This window comes from Ochlerotatus camptorhynchus, unplaced genomic scaffold (genome assembly GCF_037179485.1).
Source record: "Ochlerotatus camptorhynchus isolate MF236.1 unplaced genomic scaffold, CSIRO-AGI_Acam_v1.1 ptg000391l, whole genome shotgun sequence".
NCBI lineage: Eukaryota > Metazoa > Arthropoda > Insecta > Diptera > Culicidae > Ochlerotatus > Ochlerotatus camptorhynchus.
In genome coordinates this window covers 1,988,597-2,012,927 of record NW_027040878.1, presented here as the reverse complement: position 1 = coordinate 2,012,927, position 24,331 = coordinate 1,988,597, and the positions used below count along the sequence as shown (strand labels likewise).

General features: G+C 40.9%; 2 protein-coding genes across 3 annotated transcripts in view; one reads left to right on the top strand and one right to left on the bottom strand.

Annotated features, from left to right (window-relative positions):
• Positions 1–12,673, top strand: part of Dh44-R1 (Diuretic hormone 44 receptor 1) — a 145,024-nt gene extending 132,351 nt beyond the window's left edge. Inside the window, exons 11-12 of one of the 2 annotated variants that reach the window (XM_065233161.1) lie at positions 10,589–10,748; positions 11,855–12,673. In XM_065233161.1, the coding sequence (XP_065089233.1) occupies positions 10,589–10,748; positions 11,855–11,878 (184 nt within the window). In that variant the 3' untranslated portion in view covers positions 11,879–12,673. Of the gene's footprint in view, positions 1–10,588; positions 10,749–11,854 lie in introns of those variants that run through there. The other variant, XR_010518425.1, reaches the window with a different exon arrangement.
• An 8,436-nt stretch (positions 12,674–21,109) lies between these two features.
• Positions 21,110–23,144, bottom strand: LOC135710532 (ionotropic receptor 75a-like). Its single transcript, XM_065233130.1, has 4 exons — positions 22,522–23,144; positions 22,146–22,464; positions 21,428–22,086; positions 21,110–21,368 (listed from the first exon to the last, which is right to left on the bottom strand). Exons 1-4 carry the CDS (start codon positions 23,142–23,144, stop codon positions 21,110–21,112), a joined length of 1,860 nt encoding a protein of 619 aa, XP_065089202.1.
• Between the last annotated feature and the right edge of the window lie 1,187 nt (positions 23,145–24,331).

The window sequence follows — 24,331 nt, the reverse complement described above, 5'->3', positions numbered from 1 at the left end:
TCCGGCTCGTTTTTTGGCTCGATGCACGGTTGTAGACGATACACCCAGCTTATTTGCGGCATCTCGGAGAGAGAGAGGTTAGGGTTTCGCTTGAAACTACCGGCAACTCTCTTTGTCGTCTAAGCGGCTTCCGGTTTTCGATTTCCCCCCGATCCAGACTTCCTGGCTGTCGACAAACGTTCCCCAAACACTTTAATTACATTTGTAACGGTTGATTTGGCAACTTTTAGCGATTTTGCCAACTTTGCGTGCGAGTAGCTCGGATTTTCGCGATGCGCGAGCAAAATTTTGATACGCTGCTCTTCTTGCTTGGACGGCATTTTGACAACTGAAGAGTGAATTCCAAAATCAAAATAGGAGCAACATTCTACACACACACACCTTCAAAATGAGGGGTGTTCAGGTTTTTTAAATGCAAAATTGAAAGAAATACGTCAAGTTGATATTGACCAAATTTTGACCGTATAACCCTTTAGATAAGTAGTAATATCATCGTTCCGAATTTAATGTCACAAACAAACTTTTAAAATTACAGGTATCAATAATCACTATTTTTTGATCAGCTACACGGTAGCCGTCCCAAACGGCCACCAACTCAAAAACGGAAACAGTTAAGATAATAGATTATCGATCAATTAAAAGAACTAAAGGCTCAACATATTTGTTCCGTTCACTAGCAGTCCTACGTCAAGCTTCCGTTTGTGCCCCTAGGCACAGATCCTTCTACTTTTTGTCGTAGACTACATCTTACGGGAAGATACTGGGGGTAAATCGAAAATCTAAAACTGCGACCGTCACGAAAAGGTGTAAGGTTTTGAACGCTTATAACTTTGTCATTTGTAGATGAAAATAAAATCCAAACCCACTAATCGATAGGAAATAGCTCTAAAAATCTGCTACAATAAAGGCTTTTCCAATTTGTTGAAAAATGTTCATCTAAAAAGTGATAATTATATCACTGTTTTCATGAAATAAACGTGTTCCCCAAAGCAAGTCGTCATAATCGAGTGCCATTTGGTTGTGCATCGGTTCTGCTTGAACCTGTAAAACTAAATAAGTCGTTCCTCCGCTCATGGTCATTGGTTGCTGACCGTCTAGCAGTATAGTTCGTTCGTTCGTTCGCTCTGGTATCGAGTTTCTTCTAATTAATTTTATTGTTAAGTTCACGTCGTAGAAATGCCGTCATTGACAGGCACATTGGCAAGTCTAATTGCACTTGCCACTAAACACTCCTACTACTCCTGCATCGGAGAGCCCTAGTAAAAAGGCCCAAATGGACGCCAGCGCTGCTTCGGATGACGCAGCTAATCGGCTGCTACAGAGCAACCAATTCTCGCTGCTCGGAGTTGAAAATGGCGGTGGTGACGCCACTGAAATTGCCAAAAAGGAGCGGATTGCCCCACTGTTTACCACGATGAAGGACGTCGCCAAGCTTAGGAATGAGCTGGCAAAACTCAAATTGTTCCCGCTATTCAAGATCTGTAGCGTAGGAACAAAGATCATGTGCCCAACCGTGGGGAAATATCCATTCGGAGAAGAGTTATGGATATCAGGAAAACTGCGGGAGCTTAAGGAAATTTCCGTGCAGTTTAGGGAAGTCCATAGCTCTAATAAATTGAGAAGTTAACAGAACTTCTGTGGAGTAAGGATATCTTTAGGGAAGTCCCGACTATCGGGAAAGTTTAAAGATCTTGAAGAGAATATTCAAACAACTACGTTCATTTCAGGAAAATGTTGAAAACTTCATCGAAGATCTAGAGTAGCTTTTAGGAGAACTTCAGAATAGTTCTAACGAGAACTTAGTTCTGAGGAGAACTTCAAAGTAATTCTGAGGAGAACTTCTGAGTAGTTCTGAGGAGAATTTCAATGTAGTTCTGAGGAGAACTTCAAAGTAGTTCTGATGAGAGCTTCAGAGTCATTCTGAGAAGAATTTCAGCGTAGTTCTGAGGAGAACTACTTAAGTATGGTCAATACTTAATATGGTCACCAATGTTCTTATTTTTGAATTGTCTTGTAGTTTGATGCGTCACCACTAGCGTGCCCAGGAATCTTATTAAGGAGGGCATTTTTTTGCTATGGTGCATTTAATCTGGGGATGGGGAGTATTCCAAAGTGCGTGGTGGATGGTGCTGTGCACACACCACTGTTTCCTTACTGTTCAATTGAGCTCATTTTATTTATTTTTTGCTCCGATGGTGGTTCATCTTCTTCAATGCAAACTGCTTTCAGATAGCCTATGAAATTGGCAATATAATCCCACCATTATCAATATACCTGATGACAATGACCAACTGCTCGTGGTGGCCACAATCGCTCGTCTTATCTGGAATGATTGCCACTGGTTTTCCTCGCAAGGTTTTCGCAATGTTCCGCAACATTACATTGTGCAACGACATAATCAAGTCATTTTGAATACGGTTACTTGTGTACTGGAAATTTTTGGCACCTTCCGCCAAGTGTTTTTCCAGCACAGGATCGTAGTTAGCCACCAACTGGGTGGCACACTTTCCGCTCCTTCCGAATGTTCACGAAGTGGTCGGACACCTTTGCAAAGTATGCGCATAATATCGATGAAACGTTTCATTATATAGCGATTTTGTAGCCGCTTTGCCTCACCAGCAGCAATCATAGCTGTTTTTTTGGTGGTCCAGTTCTTCGTCGATACCAGTCCTGGTTTTGAAATTCTTCCACGCTTCCATACTACCAACATGGGTATCACTGCGATTGTGATTGCCCAGCATCTTGGTCGCTTTCTTCCAATTTCTGAACCTTGTAGGAATCGTTGTAATAATGTTTTGCGTCATGCTCTTCTTTACAGGTTAAAAATATAAACCAAAGAAAATATATTCTTCAAGGTACTGGTCTCATCTTTTATTCAGTTACCTTTCTGAAATTTTGTGCAGTACGTTTTTGTATATTTGAAAGACATCGTAACAGTTTATTTTTAACTATTTCAAGGTTTTGTAAGCCCTTATATGCTGTTGTAGTTACACTTTACTATTACCGTTGCAAGTACGTTGAACTTAGTCATTTTCAGCGAAAATTGTAGTTCTTATTTTTTTCAAATTTTGACCTAAATGCCAAGGCTAATAGGATCATTAAAAAGGTTTAAAAATATGTAACGATTGGAGCAGCGCACAAAACTACATATTTTGACAAGCGAGTACAGTATTGTTAACGGAATGACGACTTGTTTTCAATAAGGGAATCCAAAAGCTGTCTTTAAACTTTGTACAGTTGCGAAAAAGTCCATCCTCAGAATTTCTTGAGGTTCGTTTCGAAATTTTTAGAACTCTATGAGCTCTTTTGAAATTCTTCTCAGAAGTCCACTGGAGTTATACTAAGAACTCTTCATGTTTTTTTTCTTAGAACACCTTGGAACTGAAATTCCTTTAAAATTTCAGAAATTTTTCCCGGAATGAGCTAGAAATTATTTACGGAATTCCCTTGAAATTTTCTTCAACATCCCTTTGGAATTTCACTCAATATTTTAGAACTTTTTTTCTCAGAACACTTTGGAACTGAAATTCCTTAAAAGTTTCAGAAGAATTTTTCCCGGAATGAGCATGAAATTATCCTCGGAATTCCCTTGAAATTTTCCTCAACATCCCTTTGGAATTTCATGAAGAAATTGGATTCTTTCGATTCTCTTTTGAAATTATCTTGGAACTATCTGCAGGATGGATATCATTGAGATTCTTCTCGGAATATTTTAGAAGTTTTTTTTTCTCAGAACACCTTGGAACTGAAATTCCATAAAAGTTTAAGAAGAATTTTCTCTGTATTCTCCAGAAATTCTTCCCAGAATGAGCTTGAAATTATCCTCGGAATTCCCTTGAAATTTTCCTCAACATCCCTTTGGAATTTCATGAAGAAATTGGATTCTTTCGATTCTCTTTTGAAATTATCTTGGAACTATCTGCAGGATTTACTAGAAATTATTCGCAGAATTTTCATGGAATCATCCCCAGAAATCTTTTCTTTTGGAACTGCCCTCAGAATTCAATACCCTTGAGGTTCTTCTCGGAAGTCAAGTTTGAGTTGTCCGTCCATTCACCAGAACTGTGTAATTTTTACATTAGGAATTTTCAATTCAGATTGTGGCAAATCTTACACCAGAAATTTTCAATACAAACTTGCCCCCAGGTAATTTTACACCAGAAAATTCCAACTGTCCGTTCTGGGCAAATTTTTCACCGTTATTTCAAATAAATAAAATCAATAAAAATTGCTCCTCCAATCTTCTGATTGGTGAAGATTTCCTTTTTCCATTTTCCACCAGACATTTTCAATATAGCTGGTTTCTCCTATCATCAGAAAGTTGCATGTTTTCCACCAAATAAAGCTTGTCCCTATTTTCAGATTTTTCGTCATACATTTTCAGTAAAGCAGCTTTCCTCCAATCATCAGAATGGTGCAAATTCTACACCACAAATTATTATTAAAATTTGTTTCTCTATTGCAAACAAGTGAATGCAGGATGCAAATTTAAGTCCAAACATTTTCCGAAAAGCTTGTCCATCCGTTTACCAGAACGGTGCAGATTTTCCACCAGAAATTTTCAATATACATAGCTTAATTTTAAATAAAGCTTGTGCCTTCATTTACCAGAACGGAGCAAGTTTTCCACCAGAAATATATAGAGCTACACTATCTTGGACAAAGTTTTTGTACTGGGATAGACCAACAAGCCTGTGTCATTGGATTCAGGTTTCATTAGGAACTAGGCCGCTAGAGGCACTTCACTTTTATGTTACTTATGACGGGCGCTATAATATATGGATCTTAGGTCCAACATAGAATATTATGTGATCCTGGCCATATAGAAAGATACTGTCTTGAGCAAAGTTGTTCAAGTGACCAAGTCCTTTCGGATAGTCTCAACATTAGTTCAGAACTCTCTCACCATGCAGCGCTAGTGTGCACATGAGCTTCGTATATAAGTTGTATCTCAAAATCCTGGTCATATAGAAGGTTACTGTCTTGAGCAAAGTTATTCAGGTGATCATGTCCCTTTGTATGGTTTTCATATTAATTCAGAACTCTCTCACTACGCAGCGCTAGTGTGCACATGAACTTCCAATATAAACTGTATCTCGAAGACCTGGCCATATAGAAAGTTGCTGTCTTCAGCAAAGTTGTTCAGGTAACCAAGTCCTTTCGTATGGTGGTCATATTATTTCAGAACTCTAGCATTACGTGGCACTAAAGGGTGATACGGTCAAAATTTGGTCAAGGGAAAACGCGTGTAAATCGGTGAAATCGTTTATTTAAAAAATCAAATTAAATTTCTTTTCCAAGTTCAATTAGTATAAAATTCAGGAAAAATATTCAGTTAGGCTTCCGCTTTTCCAAATCCGAATTGCCGGGCCTTACGCTTGACCCCTGCCATCAGATTTTGTACAGTCACCTTGTCCACCTTCTTCGCCGCAGAAAGCCAGTTTGCCTTGAACTGCTGCTCGCCCTTAGCAGTTTTTTTTTGGTCTTCTTTAGGTTCCGCTTGACAATAGCCCAGTATTTCTCAATTGGGCGGAGCTCTGGCGTGTTGGGAGGGTTCTTGTTCTTGGGAACCACCTGCACGTTGTTGGCGGCGTACCACTCCATGGCCTTTTTACCGTAATGGCAAGATGCCAAATCCGGCCAAAACAGTACGGAACAACCGTGTTTCTTCAGGAAAGGCAGCAGACGTTTATTCAAACACTCTTTCACGTAAATTTCTTGGTTGACAGTCCCGGAAGCTATGAAAATGCTGCTTTTCAAGCCACAGGTACAGATGGCTTGCCAAACCAGATATTTCTTTGCGAACTTTGACAGTTTCATGTGCTTGAAAACATCTGCTACCTTTCCCCTTCCTTTTGCCGTATAAAACTCCTGTCCCGGAAGCTGCTTGTAGTCGGCTTTGACGTAGGTTTCGTCGTCCATTACCACGCAGTCAAACTTCGTCAGCATCGTCGTGTACAGCCTCCGGGATCGCGCTTTGGCCGTCGTATTTTGTTTATCATCGCGATTTGGAGTCACTACCTTCTTGTAAGTCGATAGTCCGGCTCGTTTTTTGGCTCGATGCACGGTTGTAGACGATACACCCAGCTTATTTGCGGCATCTCGGAGAGAGAGGTTAGGGTTTCGCTTGAAACTACCGGCAACTCTCTTTGTCGTCTCAGCGGCTTCCGGTTTTCGATTTCCCCCCGATCCAGACTTCCTGGCTGTCGACAAACGTTCCCCAATGATTTTGCCAACTTTGCGTGCGAGTAGCTCGGATTTTCGCGATGCGCGAGCAAAATTTTGATACGCTGCTCTTCTTGCTTGGACGGCATTTTGACAACTGAAGAGTGAATTCCAAAATCAAAATAGGAGCAACATTCTACACACACACACCTTCAAAATGAGGGGTGTTCAGGTTTTTTAAATGCAAAATTGAAAGAAATACGTCAAGTTGATATTGACCAAATTTTGACCGTATCACCCTTTAGTGTGTACATTAACCTTCTTAATATGTTATGTCTGGAAAGCTTGTCCATATAAGATGTTGTGCAATGTGAGGACACGAAACGGAATAGGGATGACGTGTAGAGAGACTGAAAATCGATTTCGAAAGCCATTTTAAAATCCAAGATGGCGGTTATCGATTCAATAAAAGCTGTCAAATACCCTACAATATAGGTATTTCCGGAAAGAAGACGACGTGTAGAGGCCGGAAATCGATGCCAAACGCCATTTTTAAATCCAAGATGGTGGCAATCAGTTCAATAAAATCTGTCATACACCCTACAATATGGCTATTTTCGGAAAGGGGATGACGTGTAGAGGCTGGAAATCGATGCCAGACGCCATTTTGAAATCCAATTACAAAATGGCGTCTGGCATCGATTTACAGCCTCTACACATCGTCCCCTTTCCAAAAATATCCATATTGTAGGGTATTTGACAGTTTTTCTGGAACCGATTGCCGCCATCTTTGATTTCACCTCTACACGTCGTTTCCTTTCCGGAAATACCCATATTGTAGCGTATGTTAGATTTTTTCTTGAACTCATGAACGCCATCTATAATGAACCGGGAAAACCGGAAAATAACAAAATTTGAAGACTTACCAAGATATTCCTTCATTTATTTATTTTTTCCTAAAATTCCAGGGTTGTCCTCAGGATTCTTTGAATTGTTTTGCAATTTTTTATAACCCTTACATTTCTTCCAAGTCTCAGTATCTTGACAATTTTGACTTCAGTTCATAATTACGTTTTACGTAGGACTACGTCTTTGATTTCTATATGGGGGTACAGTTTGTAAAAACCGAAAATGGAATATGTAACAAATTAAGAAAGATTTTGAATTTTAAAAACTCAGCTGCCCCTGGTCCAATTTCAATAATTTTATAACCAATGGATCAGAAATATGACTACGCATTGATAACAATGCTTTTGAATGTTGATTTTTTAACAAGAAACTATTGAAAAACTGGTAAATGTCCAGCATTGTCCTAAAACGTCGAATTAACTGACAAATCCACCAATTACCTACATGCATATGCTGCTTCCCCAGCACAGTCGTCAGAGAGTAGTAAGTAGACGCAACAAGTCGAAGTGGCATTCGCCTCCGATCCTCGGGCGCGTGCGAATAGGGAGGATGGAATTGCGTAATATTTTGCACACTCATCGCCATACTCAGAATCACACGCTCCCAACGACCACACCACTGTGTGGTGGTGTTCGGTCGTCGAAATTAGTAGCAGCAGTAGCAGTGCTTTCGGCGTGTGGCGTTGAAAATTGTTCTCCAGTAACAATGAAAGGCTGCCTGCAAGCAGCGAGCTGCAGAGCCCACATAAGCAATAAGTCCCTCCTTTTTTACATATTCTGCACAAACGATACTTTCCGCCCCGCCCCATTCATATAATTCGGAAGGAAATCCTGTGGGGGTGAATTGAATACATTTTAATACCGAAATGCACAAAACTTTCAAAATACACCTTTTAAAGACGGGTAGATGAATCGAAAATACTCAAGTTGACAGTCCCTTGGATTCTCTTCATCAACTTTCTCTTTGAAATAAATACTACAAATTTGATACGCTTACAAATTAAAAACGGAAAGAGTTAAGATAATTGATGATTGATCAATTAAAAGAACTAAATGTTCACATTTGTTCCGTCCAGTAGCGGTCCTACGTCAAGCTTCCGTTCGTGCCCCTAGGCACAGACCCTTCTACATTTTTTTTTAATTTGTCGTCTTGGAAAATTTTCAAAATCCCGCATATTAATTATTTTTTCTCTAATTCTAGAAGATTGCTTTTAATCACAATTGTTGTTCTCCTAGAATCTTGGGAATCTTGGCAAATCGATTTTTTTTTAATATTTGTTTGTACCTACAGATAACGGAGTGAAGACACATTTTCCTGATCCGTGATCTTCAACAATTTTCTTTCAATCTTACTATTTTGTCTTATGACCCATTCAGTCAGATAGCATTTGGCCTTGTGACATTAATCCATAACTTTTTCACTTAATAAATTCTGGGGCTTAGAAAACATTAGATGTACCTTGCTTCAAAAAGTTATACAAAATCAATGTTTCAAAGTACCTCGAAAGTTAATTATTTGTTTTGTATAAATTTAGTGGCTCAAAGATTTGAATTAAACATTCAGTTTTAAAATATACCTCCTGTAATTTTGCTTCTGAAGATAATTTTCCCACAAATTTCCAGTTTTTCACGTTTTAATAAAAAATGTTTTCAATTCAGTTTTTTGGGTAAATTTTAGAGATAAATACAAATGAAAAAGTCCCAAGCATCATCTCTTGGTTCTATGTGTAATTACAGCTGACCTTGCAATAGTGGAGTGGCAACCGCCGGCGGTCAATCATGCTCATGCTCATGCTTTCAAATATGAACCGATCTTCTCACAGCTATTTTTATTTCTATTAGAGTTATACAAAACCAGTTAAAATTCCAATAACCATTTACCAAACATAAAGGCCGGGCAACATCATCTTGAAAATCGATTTTTGCACTCCAGACACGAACTGCTTCATATGGGTTATCAGTCAAACAGTATCCGTTATGCTCTGTCCCACCTTTTATCCCCATGATGCGGAAGAAATCCCATAACTGACAGCCACCGGATCGAAGGAAGGTGATACTTTCCAGCCGAACAAAACTCTCCGGAATGTTGATGAAGGATAACAGGAAAGAGAGTAGCAAAATGAACTTTTCTAAATTGAATTTAAAGTTTTTAAATTACATGTCAGAAGGTTGACTTTGATTCCCCTTGCCTTTCATGTGTGCCACCATGAAAGTGTATACGTGCTCTTAGTAGAAAACCGAAACTGTGGGAAAACTACTGGTTGCACTGTGTCAAATAACTTCAAGTGACAGTACAAGTGAAAGTCGTTGGATGTTAGCGTCAGATAATTTCACTGCAGGATTCTTGAAATTGTGGCATGTGATCGCAAACTTCAGCATCGGTGCCCATCGGATTAATCCATAAATCTTTTCACTTTCTTTTGATAGTAATCTCAGTCCGATAACCTTCCAGCCGCCATATTAGCTAACCGTTCCATCTTTGTTGGCCCGGCTGACGACCATGACTAATCGATTACCCATATTGGTTAGCAATAAACTTCCAATCTTCAACCAGCTGATCCGTCATAATATCCGACGCTTCGTCGTCTAATGCCGCTGGAGGGTGATTTATGGAAGTCGTCAGCTCAATCAACCGCACCAATAGCCCTCGCTCTCAGTGTGCTCGTTTCGATGATTGATTTACATGATGGTCATGTTCTGTTCGATTTTGTGGAAATACTCTTCAGACGTGACCTTGGGAAATGAGATTGGATCGTTCGTCATAAAATGGCATTTAGTAAGTGTGTATAAAAGTGATTGATTTCTTCTGTTGATCATATGGAATCATGCAAGTGACCAACAAACGAACAATTCAACAATTTATTAGATCTACAAACATTGTTTCAAAGACCAACACCGTACTCGATGTTCGGCAGATTTTCTCTTTCCTGGCGAATAAATTAATTTGTCTCGCAGCAGTCACTATAGCTACCACCCTAACCACCACCGAGGAGCATATTGAATGGTCAAAATGCCAGAAACGCGTCCCGAACAACACGTGAACATGACTGAACGAACATAGTGCAGCCAACCCATTTTCTCGCACCATCAGCACCACACCACCGAACTTTTGATTTTATTCTTTGATTTATGAGTGTTTGCTTTTAATTAAATGGCTCCCGAGAGTGCCAGATTCTCACGTTCCCTGGCGCACAGTCTGGTGTGGTTCCATTTTTTCGGGAAGAGAATGTGGACGGGATGCAGAAGGTTGCAAGTTGCAAGTAGGAATTTCCCCACATATGAGCCCGTTCAGTCGTCGACACATTCCGTTAGCATTTCGCGATTTGAAGCAGGGAAAATTTCGGAAAGCATTTCGTATTCCCGGGGAATTATGACACATGAAATAATATTCCACCACGAGCGAAATTCTGTGAATGCATTTTTTTTTTATTTCTGTGGAATTGTTTTGCATTGAATTGTCAGTCATGAGAATTAAAGTTTGTAATAGTTCAATTCAATTTCTCTCCATTCCTCAGGCCACTAACCTACAACAAACGAGAGAGCTGCGCATCTTCGGCGACGACAACCACCCTGCTGGGGCCTCCGGTGGGGCCCCATGGTACCGCGATGCGAGGCTCCAACGGTGCCCTCCACATGCACGCGATGGCACCGAGGGCCATCAGTCCACTGATGCAGGTACGCAAGGCACACTAGACTGATGCAAAAGTTGAAATTTTCAACCGATTCCAAATCGGGTCTTATACCCCGTTCACATTACAGCGTATATCACGTGATATACGGTGTCTTGCAATGAGCACTCAAACATCTTGTTTTCACTGGAAATCCTATGTATGAGTGCTCATTTCAAGACAGCCTATATTACGTGATATAGACTGTAATGTGAACGGGGTATTAATTAGCCTCCGAAAATTTGAACTCATTTAGTAAGAAACTGACTTGGCACAAACCATTTGAAGTTTATATGGATCTTTATCCATATCTGGATTTCCATATAAACTCCAAATACCAAGTCAGTTTCCTACCAAATAAGTTGAAATTTTGGGAGGCTAATCAGGACCCGGTTTGATTATAGTCGCTATATTCATAGTCTGGCGGATAGAATATCAGGAACCAATTGAGCTGTCAAATAGCGGAACCAATCGAGCAAATCACGACCAACAATAGAAAAGAGCACAACAGCTATTGCGAACAAAACTTTGGTAACCGTTTTCTCGTGATTCAAGGCTCGCCTACGCAAACTAACACTATCTTTGGGTTTGTGGAAAGATTCCCCTATCTTGATGCCGGTGATTTGCGTTCGATTGTCGAGGAAACAATAATCAACGTTTGGGTTATAAAAGTTGATAGGACCTTTTCAATTGTTGGTCTAAAATATATTGAATTGGTTCCACTTTTTGATAGATCGAAATTCTATCCGCCAGACTATGAATATAGCGACTATAGGTTTGATAACCGTTTGAGCACTGTGCAGCGAAAATTTTCAATTTTGCATCAGCCTACTGCACACATCAAACCGGTAAACAGAACCGAATTGAAATTCTAGATAGAGCTGGAATTAGGGCGTAACAGCTTTTGTAAACAATGACTTCTCTCAATGATTTCTCTGAAGCAAATCGACATCACCATCGAATAGAGGAAGACTTCTCCTTCCCGATGGATATGTTGGTTTGTGTAGGCGTGTCTTGAATTCCGATAAATGGACGAGAGAAGTCATTGTTTACAAAGGCTGTTACGCCCTAATTCCAGCTCTATCTAGAATTCTGGTTTTCCTCCAATTCCAGGGCCTTAACGAAAACTCCGTCTAAGTGTGAAAAAACAACGTTTCCATCATAGCAAAATAATAAAAAAAAAACAACCCACATCAAAATCTGCACCCGTACAGTTGATTTCCCTATCGGATCTATGTCCTCCCGTAACGCCTCATTTTATGAGTTAACAAAAAGTGTGAAAATCCAGTTGGATCATCGTACAGAGCTGTGTGCAAAACTAGAATAATTATATTTTCGCAGATGTTGTAGGAAGTGCAAAACTGCTGATCTGACTGCTTCGAGTAAATCGAACTTTAGGAAAGGGACATGGGAATTGTTGAAGTTTTTGTTGGTTTAAACCAAATTTAAAATTTATTAAACTGTAATCTGATGTGAAAACGTTTAGACAAATTTATTAATTTTTGTGATGAGAACAAGGGAATTTTAAATAACAGTGTACTGCTAGGATCTAAATTGTCAAATTGACAGAGGTGTTTTTGCTAATGGATATTTAAATTCGAAAAGTCACATGTGTCTACCCATTATAGCATAATAATTCGATAAGCGATGGGCGTTCTTCGTAAACGTAAATTATCCGTACAAAACCAGTAATGCAAGCTAAGAAAGGTGTAAGGATGTTCACATTTTACAAAATTGGATAACCAATATGCCAACTAGACAAATATCACAAAACGTAAATACCGAAGCAAAATTGAAAGCAACTGGAACTCTTTATCTCTCTATCGATGTATGTGTCAGGCGGGTTTGTAAACTAACTGTAATGAAAACATACACACACTCTTTACAATTTTTTTTTTCGAGAATTAAAATACAATGTAAACCAAAAATGCAGCCAACTCATGTACATATTACATCATCCGAAAGCCTAATCTGCACTTACGGTCAATCTCCGAACGGTTGCAGGATGTTCACTGTACAGTACTTTAGAATTCATGGAGACGCGTGGTGTTCAATTTGCAATCTTCAAAAGCTTGCTCGCATGTATCCTCCTAACATCCGTGGGCAGGGGTTGAAACAGTTGACGTTTTTTACTACACTCGCTTCGTCGTCGTGCGCGAGAGTCTGTTTGTATTCGTACACTCATGCTCTACCGTCGTCTCTTTCACAAAACACAAACGGTAGAATAACATTCGAGCAAAAAGAAAATTATCAAATAACTATCATATGACAAGTGTGATTTCGTTCTAATTTCTCAATTTTGTGTAAATTAAACTATTTCTGATCAGAAATGTTATTACTAGGACATCATTGCTTGCTATTTTCAGAATTCACACAAGCACAACATCAGTAGCTCTTATTATGTGAATAACTAAAATAAACACATTCGTGACGGTCTTCGGCGGCAGTATCGTATGACAGAGCCTGTCATATGACATTTTAGTTTGGTACTGTACTATGATAGCTTGTTTTGCAAATGTCGGTGGCAAAGGCAGTCGATTATCATAGAAAATGTGTCGACTACCGTGACCGCTTACAAGACTGTCCGTGGGACGCAAATCCGAAAGTAGCTTGAACATCACAAAGGTTGTCCACATACCACGTGGACAGTTTTCGAGAGTAAATTGTTGTTTTAATCTGATGTCAGTTGAACACATCTTCAGCAGAGATCATCGAAAAAATTATTGTGAGTGCGATAAACCGAACTACTCCATATATTTGCTGACGTCATCAGACAGTATGATTGCACTCACACTTGACCATTCCGCTTGAAAGAATACCGTCATGATACGATGATGTTGATTCCTATCTGTCAAATGATTCCATAATTTATCGGATGAGGAAAACGACTGCATTCATAAGTGTGTTTCCAGTTGGTGAAATTAAAGAATATATCAAGCATAACTTTTAAAAAGGACGTAAGTCGCAAAAATAAACAAATCGAGTTTTTCCCTCTATCCGGTTGTAAATTTTATGCTTTACTCTTTAGTAATTGCGAAACAAAGTTTAAAAACTTAATCATCGAAGAAAAAATAAATTCAATTACCGCCCTATGTGTTCTTCTTTCAATGTTTTGAAAAAGGTTTAGATACACCCTATTGCCGTCAATATGACGCAACTGTCAAAAATTGAAAATAACACGCAAACCGCAGATACGCTAACAGTGAAACGTCTCGTGTGCAAATGAAAATCGAAAATTTGAAACAGCAGTTGCGTCGTGCTGCTTCCGAATAAATTCAAAATGGATTTTGATGCAATACAGCTGCTGCTAGGTATGTTTTTGTCAATATTCATAATAAAAACGTAGTTGAAAATATTTTTTTTAGACGCAGCCACTCAGCTTGACGATCCACAACCAGGGTCACAACAGTTTGCTGTTTCTTCGGCGTTTATGGCCCAATTTCCCAGCGTCGAGTACTACGAAGAAGTTGAAACCGTTTCGCTAAACTCGCCGGCAAATGAAATGCCCCCAGAACAGGATCTGAACATAAACAATGATGCTTCTCGTTGGTTGACTTTTCCTGCGGAGAAAATTTCCGTTAGCAGTTTAAATCTATTCAACATCATCCATTTCTTTGAACGCCAAACGCGCCCAACCCGTCGTGATAGTAATTCCTATGGTGACGATTTCGGTGCATTTTGCTTCCAATGAAACAGATAATATTTCAACCATGATAATTGTCATCATCATGACCATGGTGGTTCAGCATAATTTCCATAAGACTAACCTGAAAGGTATAATTCGAACCGGTGCGCACGCCAAGATGATCACCCCAAGTCTCGTTTTCGAACGAATCGAAACGTTCATACAAAAAAAATCTTTCGTCTCGCCGGTCGTTGTCTTCCTGGCTGCCGTCTCAAACAGCTTCGATTCCACGTACAGCAGCGCTCGCTGTTCCGCTTCCAGCAGCGGCAGGAAACCCGTTTCTGCTCTGCATGTTTGTTTCTGACAGGACTTTCTGAGGTGACAGGAAAATTGTCTTGTCCGGGACTTCTTTGTATAGGTCGAACAACTCACTACCTGATACTGGATCCCGTTATTTTAGTCCTCAGTTATACTCTTGTTCCAGATAACCTGCTCCTGACTAAGGATCTCCTTCTCCGTTCTTCAAAATGACGAATTTCTTTGTGAGAGTTAGCAGACCGACGTATTTCTGCTTCCAAATAAAAACTGGTGTATCTGACGCAAGTGTAAAACGATCTGTCAAATCGACGCATCTCACAAGGTGTATATAACAACCAAGGTACTATAACGACGAATCAATCAAGGTGTATGTGGGAAGTTCGGAACCAAAAGGGTGTATCTTTTAATTTTATCAAAATTGTTGCTAATGTATGCAAAACCCCAGCATTTTTCATAATAATCATAAACTACAATCCTGTATGTAACATTTGGCAGCAACAGATCGTGAAAAATAACGAAAACTTTTGAATAGAGTTTAATAATATAGTCTGAATATTGCTACCCCATTTTTCTCATTTGATGTCAAATGTTACATACGTCCTTTTGAAAAATTATGCTTGATATCTCAGTGGATACAATACAGTTTAGTGTTTTGCTACAGCTGAGACACAACAGTGGTAAGCCAAATAGGAATAAATACATTTCTTGTTATTAATTTCAATTGTCACAAATCAGCTTCAGATATGGCGGATATTTAAAAAAAAAACTTCCTTCTGACGCGGAAAGTGCAAGGGATCTTCAACCTGCGGACTGCTGCGTCGATAATGAATTTTGTGAAACGACGAGTACTGAATGAAGAAGTAGCACGCATGGCGGCCAAAGACGGATTCTCTGTGAATGGCATAATCAACAGTGAATTCCCGAGAAGTGATACTGGCAACAAGCAACACATCGGTTATGAAGCTGGTTCGTGATTTCTATTGTGAAGCCAAGACAAAAAACCATGCAGGAGATTCAAAAGTGAGTTGCTGATGGACAATCTGTTAGTCTTACTCTAGACGGATGCACCAGCATGAGCAATAAGCGGTACATCAACATTAACACATTTCACGGACGGTGTGATGACCAATCTTGGTTTGGTTTTGGTCGCTGGATCGCTTTCTGTCCGCAAAATTGTGGAAATCGTCAAAAAGGTTATGCGTGTTGCAATTTATCCCGTCTTTTAGAGGCGAACCAGCCTCAGGCTGAAAGCCTCCTAAATAAAGATAAATCAATCAATTTATCCCGTTTTGTGTAGTTTTGCCGCCGAGTGTAACTTAGCCGTGTTTCACACGAGCGTGTGCCATGTTTGTTATGCTTTGTTTTTGTTTTCATTGAACGGCCGGCGACATACTCATCACTATGCCTTCGTGAATAATTTTAATTTGTAAATTTTGCTCGTTATTTTATTCGTTTTTTGTAGTTGTAAGTTTAGTTAGATACGGAAAAAAATATCGTTTTAAACTGTATCGTGTCGCAAATAAAATTAGGCCCTTAAAGCTCCTCCCGCTGCAAAGAAGACGAAAAACAAAAGCAGGACAGTCGAGCGTGGTTGCAGGAGCGATGGCGGTTTTTTGTCTTTTATTTTATTTTTTATTTTTGTAATTGTGACGTTGTGAAAAAGGAGAACAATTCGAGCCACGGTGGAGTCTACGAGGGTTTTTTTTTTTTTGTTCGGAGACGCTTTTTCCGTTAGTCCCGAGAAAAAAGACTTTAACTGGGAAAAGTTTGCCCAGCCGCGACGCGAGTGCCAGTCCGCAGGTTTTGTTTGTGCACCTCGAGTGAAAGTTGTGAGTGCAACAGAGTGTCGGATCGCCATTGTGGGAAGCTAAATACTAAGGAGCTAATCGCTTCCCCGGCTAACCACAAAGGATCCGGTAGACACTCGCCGTCCTGACTGCGGTGGCTCAGCCAATAGAGCCAGTCTCGCCACCGCAGTTAATCGTCAAGCAGGACGAAGCAGGCAGTACTACAGGTGAGTTTGCCTGGGCAGAAACACTGCGATGTCTGCCGGGGTTGCCTACGGCGAGTAGGCAATCCGGTGATTCGTCACCAACGTCGCCGGGGGGGTTCCAACAGACCCCCCCCCCCGCCGCTAAGTGTTAAGGATCACTGCTAGACAGCCAAAGGTGAAGTAGGTGTAACCGCTCAGCACAATCCGTGCTTTGTAGCAGAACCGCCGCCATACCGTCGTCGAAGGGCCCCACCGAGCAGCAGCAGCAACAGCGAGGAGCAGAAGATACGTAGCGAGTAGTAGTAGTCTAAAATTGAATTTTCTTTTTGTTGTTTTATTTCACCCAAATCCGAACGACTTTCGGGGAAGTACCCTTGCTTAAGGCCGCCCCGCCGGAGTAAAATCGGGCCAGCTATAGGCTGGCAGGTAAGCCGCAACTTACAAAGGTTCTGGTGGATTTTTGATTCAAACCGAACGATGTGTTTGCGGCTACAACTGATGCTACCGCCGTCATGGTCAAGTTTAGAAGGATGTACAGATATTGGCATAACTTGTGTTACAATCACGGTCTCCATTTGGCAGTGTGCGATGTTTTGTATGAGACATGTTCAGTAGAGCCAGAGGATGAATCAGATGATGATGATGGAATGTTGAATTTATGTCGTATTTGTAGTAGTCAGTTATTGGAAACTTGCTCTGAGAGAACTTAAGAGAGGAAAGGGATTTTAGAAGAAGTTCAGCATGTAACGAACAGGCGAAACAAATCGTAGTCAGAAATGTTTAGACAAGCAACCGAACAACACCTATTTTTATTGCTACCCGATCTTATACCCCGTTCACATTTCAACCTATATCACGTGATATACGCTGTCTTGCAATGAGCAGTCATACATCCAGTTTTCAATGGAATGTGCTACATTTTGTTGAGTTTCGCGAGTTGTTAATTAATTTATTTGATAAGGCTCAACCGAATTAACTTTACAGAGCCGAGGATTCTTGGTCACTATACAATACATCTTAAAACTATAGTCAAAAGGTACAACCCAATAAACACTTTATCTTCCGCTATCCAAAAAGCCTCCTCCATCAGAACTGGAGCCGCTTCCAGTAGTTTCATTGTATGGCAAATTGTTGTACGCCAACGAGGGTCAGAGCGCGTCCATTGCAGCAATGGACGCAAAACGTGGTCAGCACTCACACACTCATCACGAAACGGTTGCTTTCCAAAGTCGACGACGCATCGACCGAAAGAACTGCTGATGAAGAACAATGAGGAGGACCACACAATGGTTGCTACCGAGAAAACAGACGATCGCGTGGCACACATCGAGAGTGGCCTGCTTTTGTCGACAGCCGAGTGAACACTCAAGTTTCGCGAGTGTTAGCGTGCATTTGCTGATATTTCGTAAATTTATTTTTCCTAGGAGCTCGGCGTAAGTAGTCCATTTTTTACTATTTGTGAAGTGCGTTTGTTAAAATTTTGCATTTGGTTGGCCATTGTTCTGAGGTCTATTGTTAGAAATTATCCATTTTCATCCATAACAATAACCGGGCTCATTCTTTGTGTTTAAGTAAAACGCTGAAAAGTGAATACGTTTGGTAAAATGTTATAGAGAATGACCATTAGAGTGATGCAAAATTTGAAAATTTCGCTCCACAATACTTAAACGATTCCAAATCGGATCCTGACTAACCTCTCAAAATTTGAACCCATTTGGTGAGAAACTGAGATGGCACAAACCATTTGAAGTTTGTATGGGAATTACTATGGTAAAAACAAGATTTTTGTTCATGTCCATCTAATAATTCACCATATCGGTCTGCTTCAAAAGCTTTCAATTGTAGGAAATTTTCCCAGCTACAACTTTGCTCAAGACCACTTTTTGATTAAATCCAAGGATCGAAAGTTATCAATGGTTCAATGCGCTGATGTCTTATGATCATGCTCAATCAACTGCTCAGCAGGCAACATTGGTGTTTCTGGGGCGTTGAATAGGACACAAAAATCATGGCTACTATGTCACACTGCAAAATACAGTGTTGCCTACAGAGCAGTGTCTTGATCATGTCATAAGTTTACCAATCTCTTAAATAATTAATAACTTTTTCCTGTCTCGTTTTACATAGAAATGATCTGCAGCAAAGTTGTAGCTGAGAAAATTTTCTATAAGAATGGCTATCGAACTGTTTCGCAGCTCAATATGGAAAAACACTAGAAGACAATGAACAAAAAGTTGAGATTTCCCATAGTAATTTACATGTAAACTTCAAATGGTTTGTGCGAAGTCTGTTTCTAACCAAATGAGTTGTAACTTTTGCAGGCTAATCAGGACCCGATTTGAAACCATTTAAGCACTGTGGAGCGAAGAAGTCAAATTTTGCATCAGTCTACTGCTCACGCTGTTGTACCATGGAGGTACCCAACAAAAAACTGCATGCTTAATCATACTTGTACTATTTTTAATAATAACTTCTGTTCAGGCAACTGGGTCACTTTCGTACCCAAGGACATGAACCCCACCAACGCACCGGAACTAAGGCCCATCGAAAAATACTGGGCTAACCTCAGTTGTGTGTAAAGGTCTTAAGCGAAGTTGCACGAACGTCTGGGCAGTTCTGCAAAATCAGGAAAACTGCGGGAATTTCAAGGAAGTTCTGAGTGCTTCAGGTAAATCGAAGACTACAAATCAAGAAGACTGGCAACTCTGCCAAAAATCAGGAGACAGCAACGGCAACGTCTCTTCTGAGCAAAAGTGGAACCCGTGTATGATGGTGTGTGTTAATTCACAAGTGAATTCACACACATAGGCAGAAATAAATAGCTGTCAATTATAGGTTTTGTTATGATTGTTGTAAAAAGTGGAACGTTTCTTTCATTGCTTTATGCTGATAACGAGTAAAATTCCAGCTGAAATTGAACAGATACGTACGTAAATTTGTTTTGAAAATTAAAACTATGGCAATGATGCCATTCACAATGGTGGTGGGACTTTCCTAGATCATTAATTTGATATCTCAGAATTATCTTCCACTTTCCCTAAGCCCTTTAGTGATGCATTTATGGGCATTCGTATGGTGCATTAGTAAAATGCATGCCCGTTCCGCACGGCTTTGACACCTAGCCACAGCGGGGGGAGTTAAGTTGTGACGCTTGGCAATTTGGCACAGTACTCGCTGGCCATTTGAATGTCACTGGCCAATCCGACACTTTTGTTATCATTCTCTGGAAGGAATCGGTCGATTCCAATAATCGTTAAAGCATACAGTCCTTCAACCTTTCATATTCATTTTCTCCAACATTAGAACCTGCTACGCCTTCCATTGGATTGTTATGTAGGTACCAGATAGTTCTTCTTTTTAAATCCTTGCATTTTTAGCAGCTTCCGAATGACGGTAGTTCACTCAATGATGATGGAAGCATCCAATTCCTTATAATTGATTGCTTTGAACAGGCAAAATAAACAATATTTCGGTTCCTCGTTCACAAGTAAAAGTTACTTTCACAAGGCATCGATCCGAATTTCAATCCTCTACCTGATCCACGATGACAAGTTTTTCGGTTTGTAGTTGGAAAACCACCGGCTTGCTGAGATTAGGATACAAATTGCCGTGATATTTTGTAGGGCAAAACAAAAACAACAACGAGTACCGTGTTATGATTATTCGTTTCGGTGACATTAGGGTCACTGTGCCCATTTGTTCAGGGCAAATGATATGACGTGATAAATACGTAAGTGCAAAAACTTGCTCCATGCAGAACAGTAACGGCTCTCTCCCCGAACTAACTATGGGAATCCAGAAGTCCAACACAATGCGATTCAAAAGCCTCTAAAGGTTTCATTTAATTCAATTTATTCAATTCCCAGCAGGGCCGTAAAACTGAAAACTACCTGGTAAAGCTCCATGAATCCCTACGCGTGAATCTACAGGTGGATGTAGAATCATAAACACAATCTCCTGGTTGCAGCCCGCCCAACTTTGTTGCCACAGTAGAAGTACTGAAGTAAAAATAAAATGTGATATTACGCCCCTCCTTCCTTCCTCTGTTCATCCCTTACCGGCCAGACAGGAGTGGTGAAATAGAAACTTGCTCATATGAGCGGGGAAAACCCTGTGGGTGTTTTCATTTCATCAGAGCTGTGCCTAGTTCTACTATTTTCTGTGACGGTCGTTGTTTAACTTTACTACAAAAACTTTATCCTTTACGCTTTGTCCTACTTCCTACTTGTGTGTGTGTGTGTGTGTGCGTGCTGCTTGTGATACATGTGTGTTCCCCAGTGATACAAGAAGCAATAACGATGTACCCCGCCATATGCTTTATAGGTCATAGAACGAACGAGCTGAATTAGCAGTAACTGACACTATGAGTCGGTTCAAACAAAGCATGTTACGAAAGCCAATCGATGCATAATGGGGAGGGGAGGCGCTAGCTCTAGTCAGAGTACACCATTTGCACAACGTGCGACCCCTTCCAATCCTGATACCGCCTCAAACTTTTCACCCAAACCAGCTCGCCGGTGAAAATCGCTGCCGCTAATCCAGCTCCCCAAATGATGACCAGAATGGCCGGTTCTGTGTCCACCAGGCTGACTGGGACGAACTTTCCACCGCCTCCGGTGCACTTTGGCTTTTTGGTGTACAGATTGGAGTTTTCCCGGTGCTGAATGCCGTGTTCGTTGATGCGAAATAGTCTGGAAATATTGTAATCGAATTAATTCAATTTCACACAGGAACAATTGTAAACGCAAACCCAATCTTAACATGCTCTTTGAAGGAAGAATTCTTCTGAATCGCATAGTATGGATCGATCACTTGCAGATATTGGATCTCCTGCAGACCGCACTTTTCGTCTTCCTGATAGGTTTCACTGATCACTTTATATCCGACGCCCTGTTCCACGTGGAACGCATACAATCCCTTCCTAATCCGATCGATCCCTTGCTCCAGAGGAATAAAGCTGGCCGACCCATCCAGCTGTTTGATCTTCCGTTCGTAGATCGCTTGTCTCGTGGGTTCCATCGCGTGGGTAAAGTAGTATCGATTGAACACCGTATCGTGTGCTCCAAACTTCAACCTCGAGGCCAGCAGATCGTCCAGGGTTCTTATCTTGGTCGAAGGACTTTGCAGCAAAGCTACAATGTTGGCCGAATAGCATACGTAGAGGAACATCAGGATGGTGAAGGTGATCATGGTGATCGTACGGGCGGATAAACTGCGCGGTAGAGTCGAAGAACCCTGCTGACACGTGGCACCGTAGATCATGAGCAGAGTGTCGCGGAAACTGGCCCGAAGGATTGAAGCATCGCTGGAATCGTCTGCGGCGAGAGGCACGTGCCATTCAGCATGAGCAGTGATGACCAGCAGAAAGGAGGCTAGCAGGACTACGGCGGCAGTGCAAACCCAGACGAACTGTAACGATCGAAAATGTTAAACTGAAAAAGGTTTGAGAATATGCAGCAGTTTCGTACATCATCAAATGGCAGCAGAAAAACATTCTCCGTGTACGAAAGCTTCGGCGAACGGAAGATGAACTTCGAGCGGGTTGCCGAAGTCATGGCCACGTACTCGATGACGGCGATTCGGTCGGTGGTGAAGAAAAGCGGTGACGCGCCCAGATCGGCTAACCCGTGGGACAGTTCACCGATCATGCCGTCCCACCGTTTGGTGGAAGTGTTGAAGTAACCCCAGGTCGACACGATCGAGTAGTTCACCTGGGCTCCCATGTAGTGCACCAGGCAGTTCGTTAGGATGTAGTTAACTTTCGATATGGTGTCGATGTGTTTGTCTCTGGAAGTCGACTGAGATATTCAAGATTTTGGTTTCAAATTCATTCAAACTACCCACCTATAATCGGTCAAGTGATGCATCGTGTCCGGATTGGTCACGACCAACGACGCCCGCAGATTGTGCCCGTTGAGATTCAATCTACGGATCGAGGTCACTTTCAGCGTCCGATCGTCCATCAAACTCCCATTGATCCAAGTTCCAAACGATTCAACCAACAAGGAAGAATCCACGGATTGTTTGAAAATCTGCTCTATTCGATAATGGCGATTCTTCTCCTTGATTATAACGAAAATTTCACTGCTGACTAGCAGAGGGAGCTCTCGTAATTTTTCCATAAAGAACTCGACTTGTTCTTGCCCATTTGGCTGATTTGCTTTGTAGAAGTTTGAATTCAAGATCAACCATCGATACTTAATGTACAGCAACTTCCCGGCAGCTGTCAGCAACTGGACGGTGTTCCGACAGCTCAAATCCACTACCAAGAAAGTCTGATGGTCGTTGATGTCTTCCACAAACTGACTAATGTGGTCATCACTGAACGAAGTCAAATACCGATCGTTTAGCGCGTTGAAAAGCTCAAACTTATCCACTCGGTCCCAACAACTCATTACGGTTACTTTTAGGGGATATTTGATTGTCCTCAAAACATCCAGCACGACAAAGGGAACATCCGCTTCCATTGCCAAGGCGAACGAGCAGCAAATAACGAGCAAAAACGAACAGATTTTTCCTGCCATAGCACTAAAAAGTCGTATACTAACGAGGTTGAGAAATTTTCTGTTTTATATCCCTCCGGGGATGTTAGAAAAACTGACCCTTCTCCCTCCACTTTATCCCCCCCCCACCAAATAGACCGAAGGGTAAAGGTAAATATAATTAAGAACCAAATTACTCCATTCAAGCGCCACCGCTTCCAAGGGGTCGGGTGCGGTTCTTTGAAATATTCAAACGAGCAATTCAATTAATATTTAAAATTCAACCTTGTCGGCCTCGGCGTCGTCGAACTTAATTTTCATCTTCCGACATTCGAATGGGAAAAAAGTTTGGACTCAGTCCGGAAACGTGCCAATCTCCATCAATGGTTCGATCCCGAAGCATCGTCGTCGTCGTGGTCATCAAGGTTTCGCATAAGAAGGGTGGAAAACAAAATCACATCCGATGACCAGCGGCTCAAGGTCAGTTTAAGTTTGCCGGAAAAGTGGATGGACTGGGTCGGTGCGGTGTGTTTCACGTGTGCTTGGCAAAACTGGAAACGAAACTGAATGCTTGAATGCATTGCTGCGTGAAACAGCGCTGGTAAAAGGATGGATAGTGGACTGTAGGAGCATTTCGCAAGAAGAATTGGTTTCTAGTTATCATCTAGTTATTATCAAAACATCTGTCTTTGTGCTATGACAAAAATGTTCTGCGCCCATGAGGTACAAACAATTTGATTTTATTTGGGCCACCTTATGCACATGCATTACTGTGTAGACAGCTACAAATTTTAATCATAGCATTGGAAGTTGATACAATATTGCTCCGCCTATATTGTATCAACTTCCAATGCTATGATTAAGTGATGAAACAATTGTAGATAAATTCCACCTTCAACTGAACAATGATTTGCTTCCATCAGATAACTACAAACAGTTTGATGTTATTTTTAATGTGATGTGATGTGATGTAAAGGATACCACTCATTGTTGCAAGGCACAGCCATTAGACAGTGGATCATCCTCCAAGTATGACTTGATCAAGTACGATACCTGGTTGTATTCAATTTTCCATTGTAAGAAGGGCCAAAAACGGAGGGGCGGACCCGTAAGCAGATACACTTACGCGCAATCCGTGGGATCAGGAGAATTGCCTTCCAATGATAAAATCC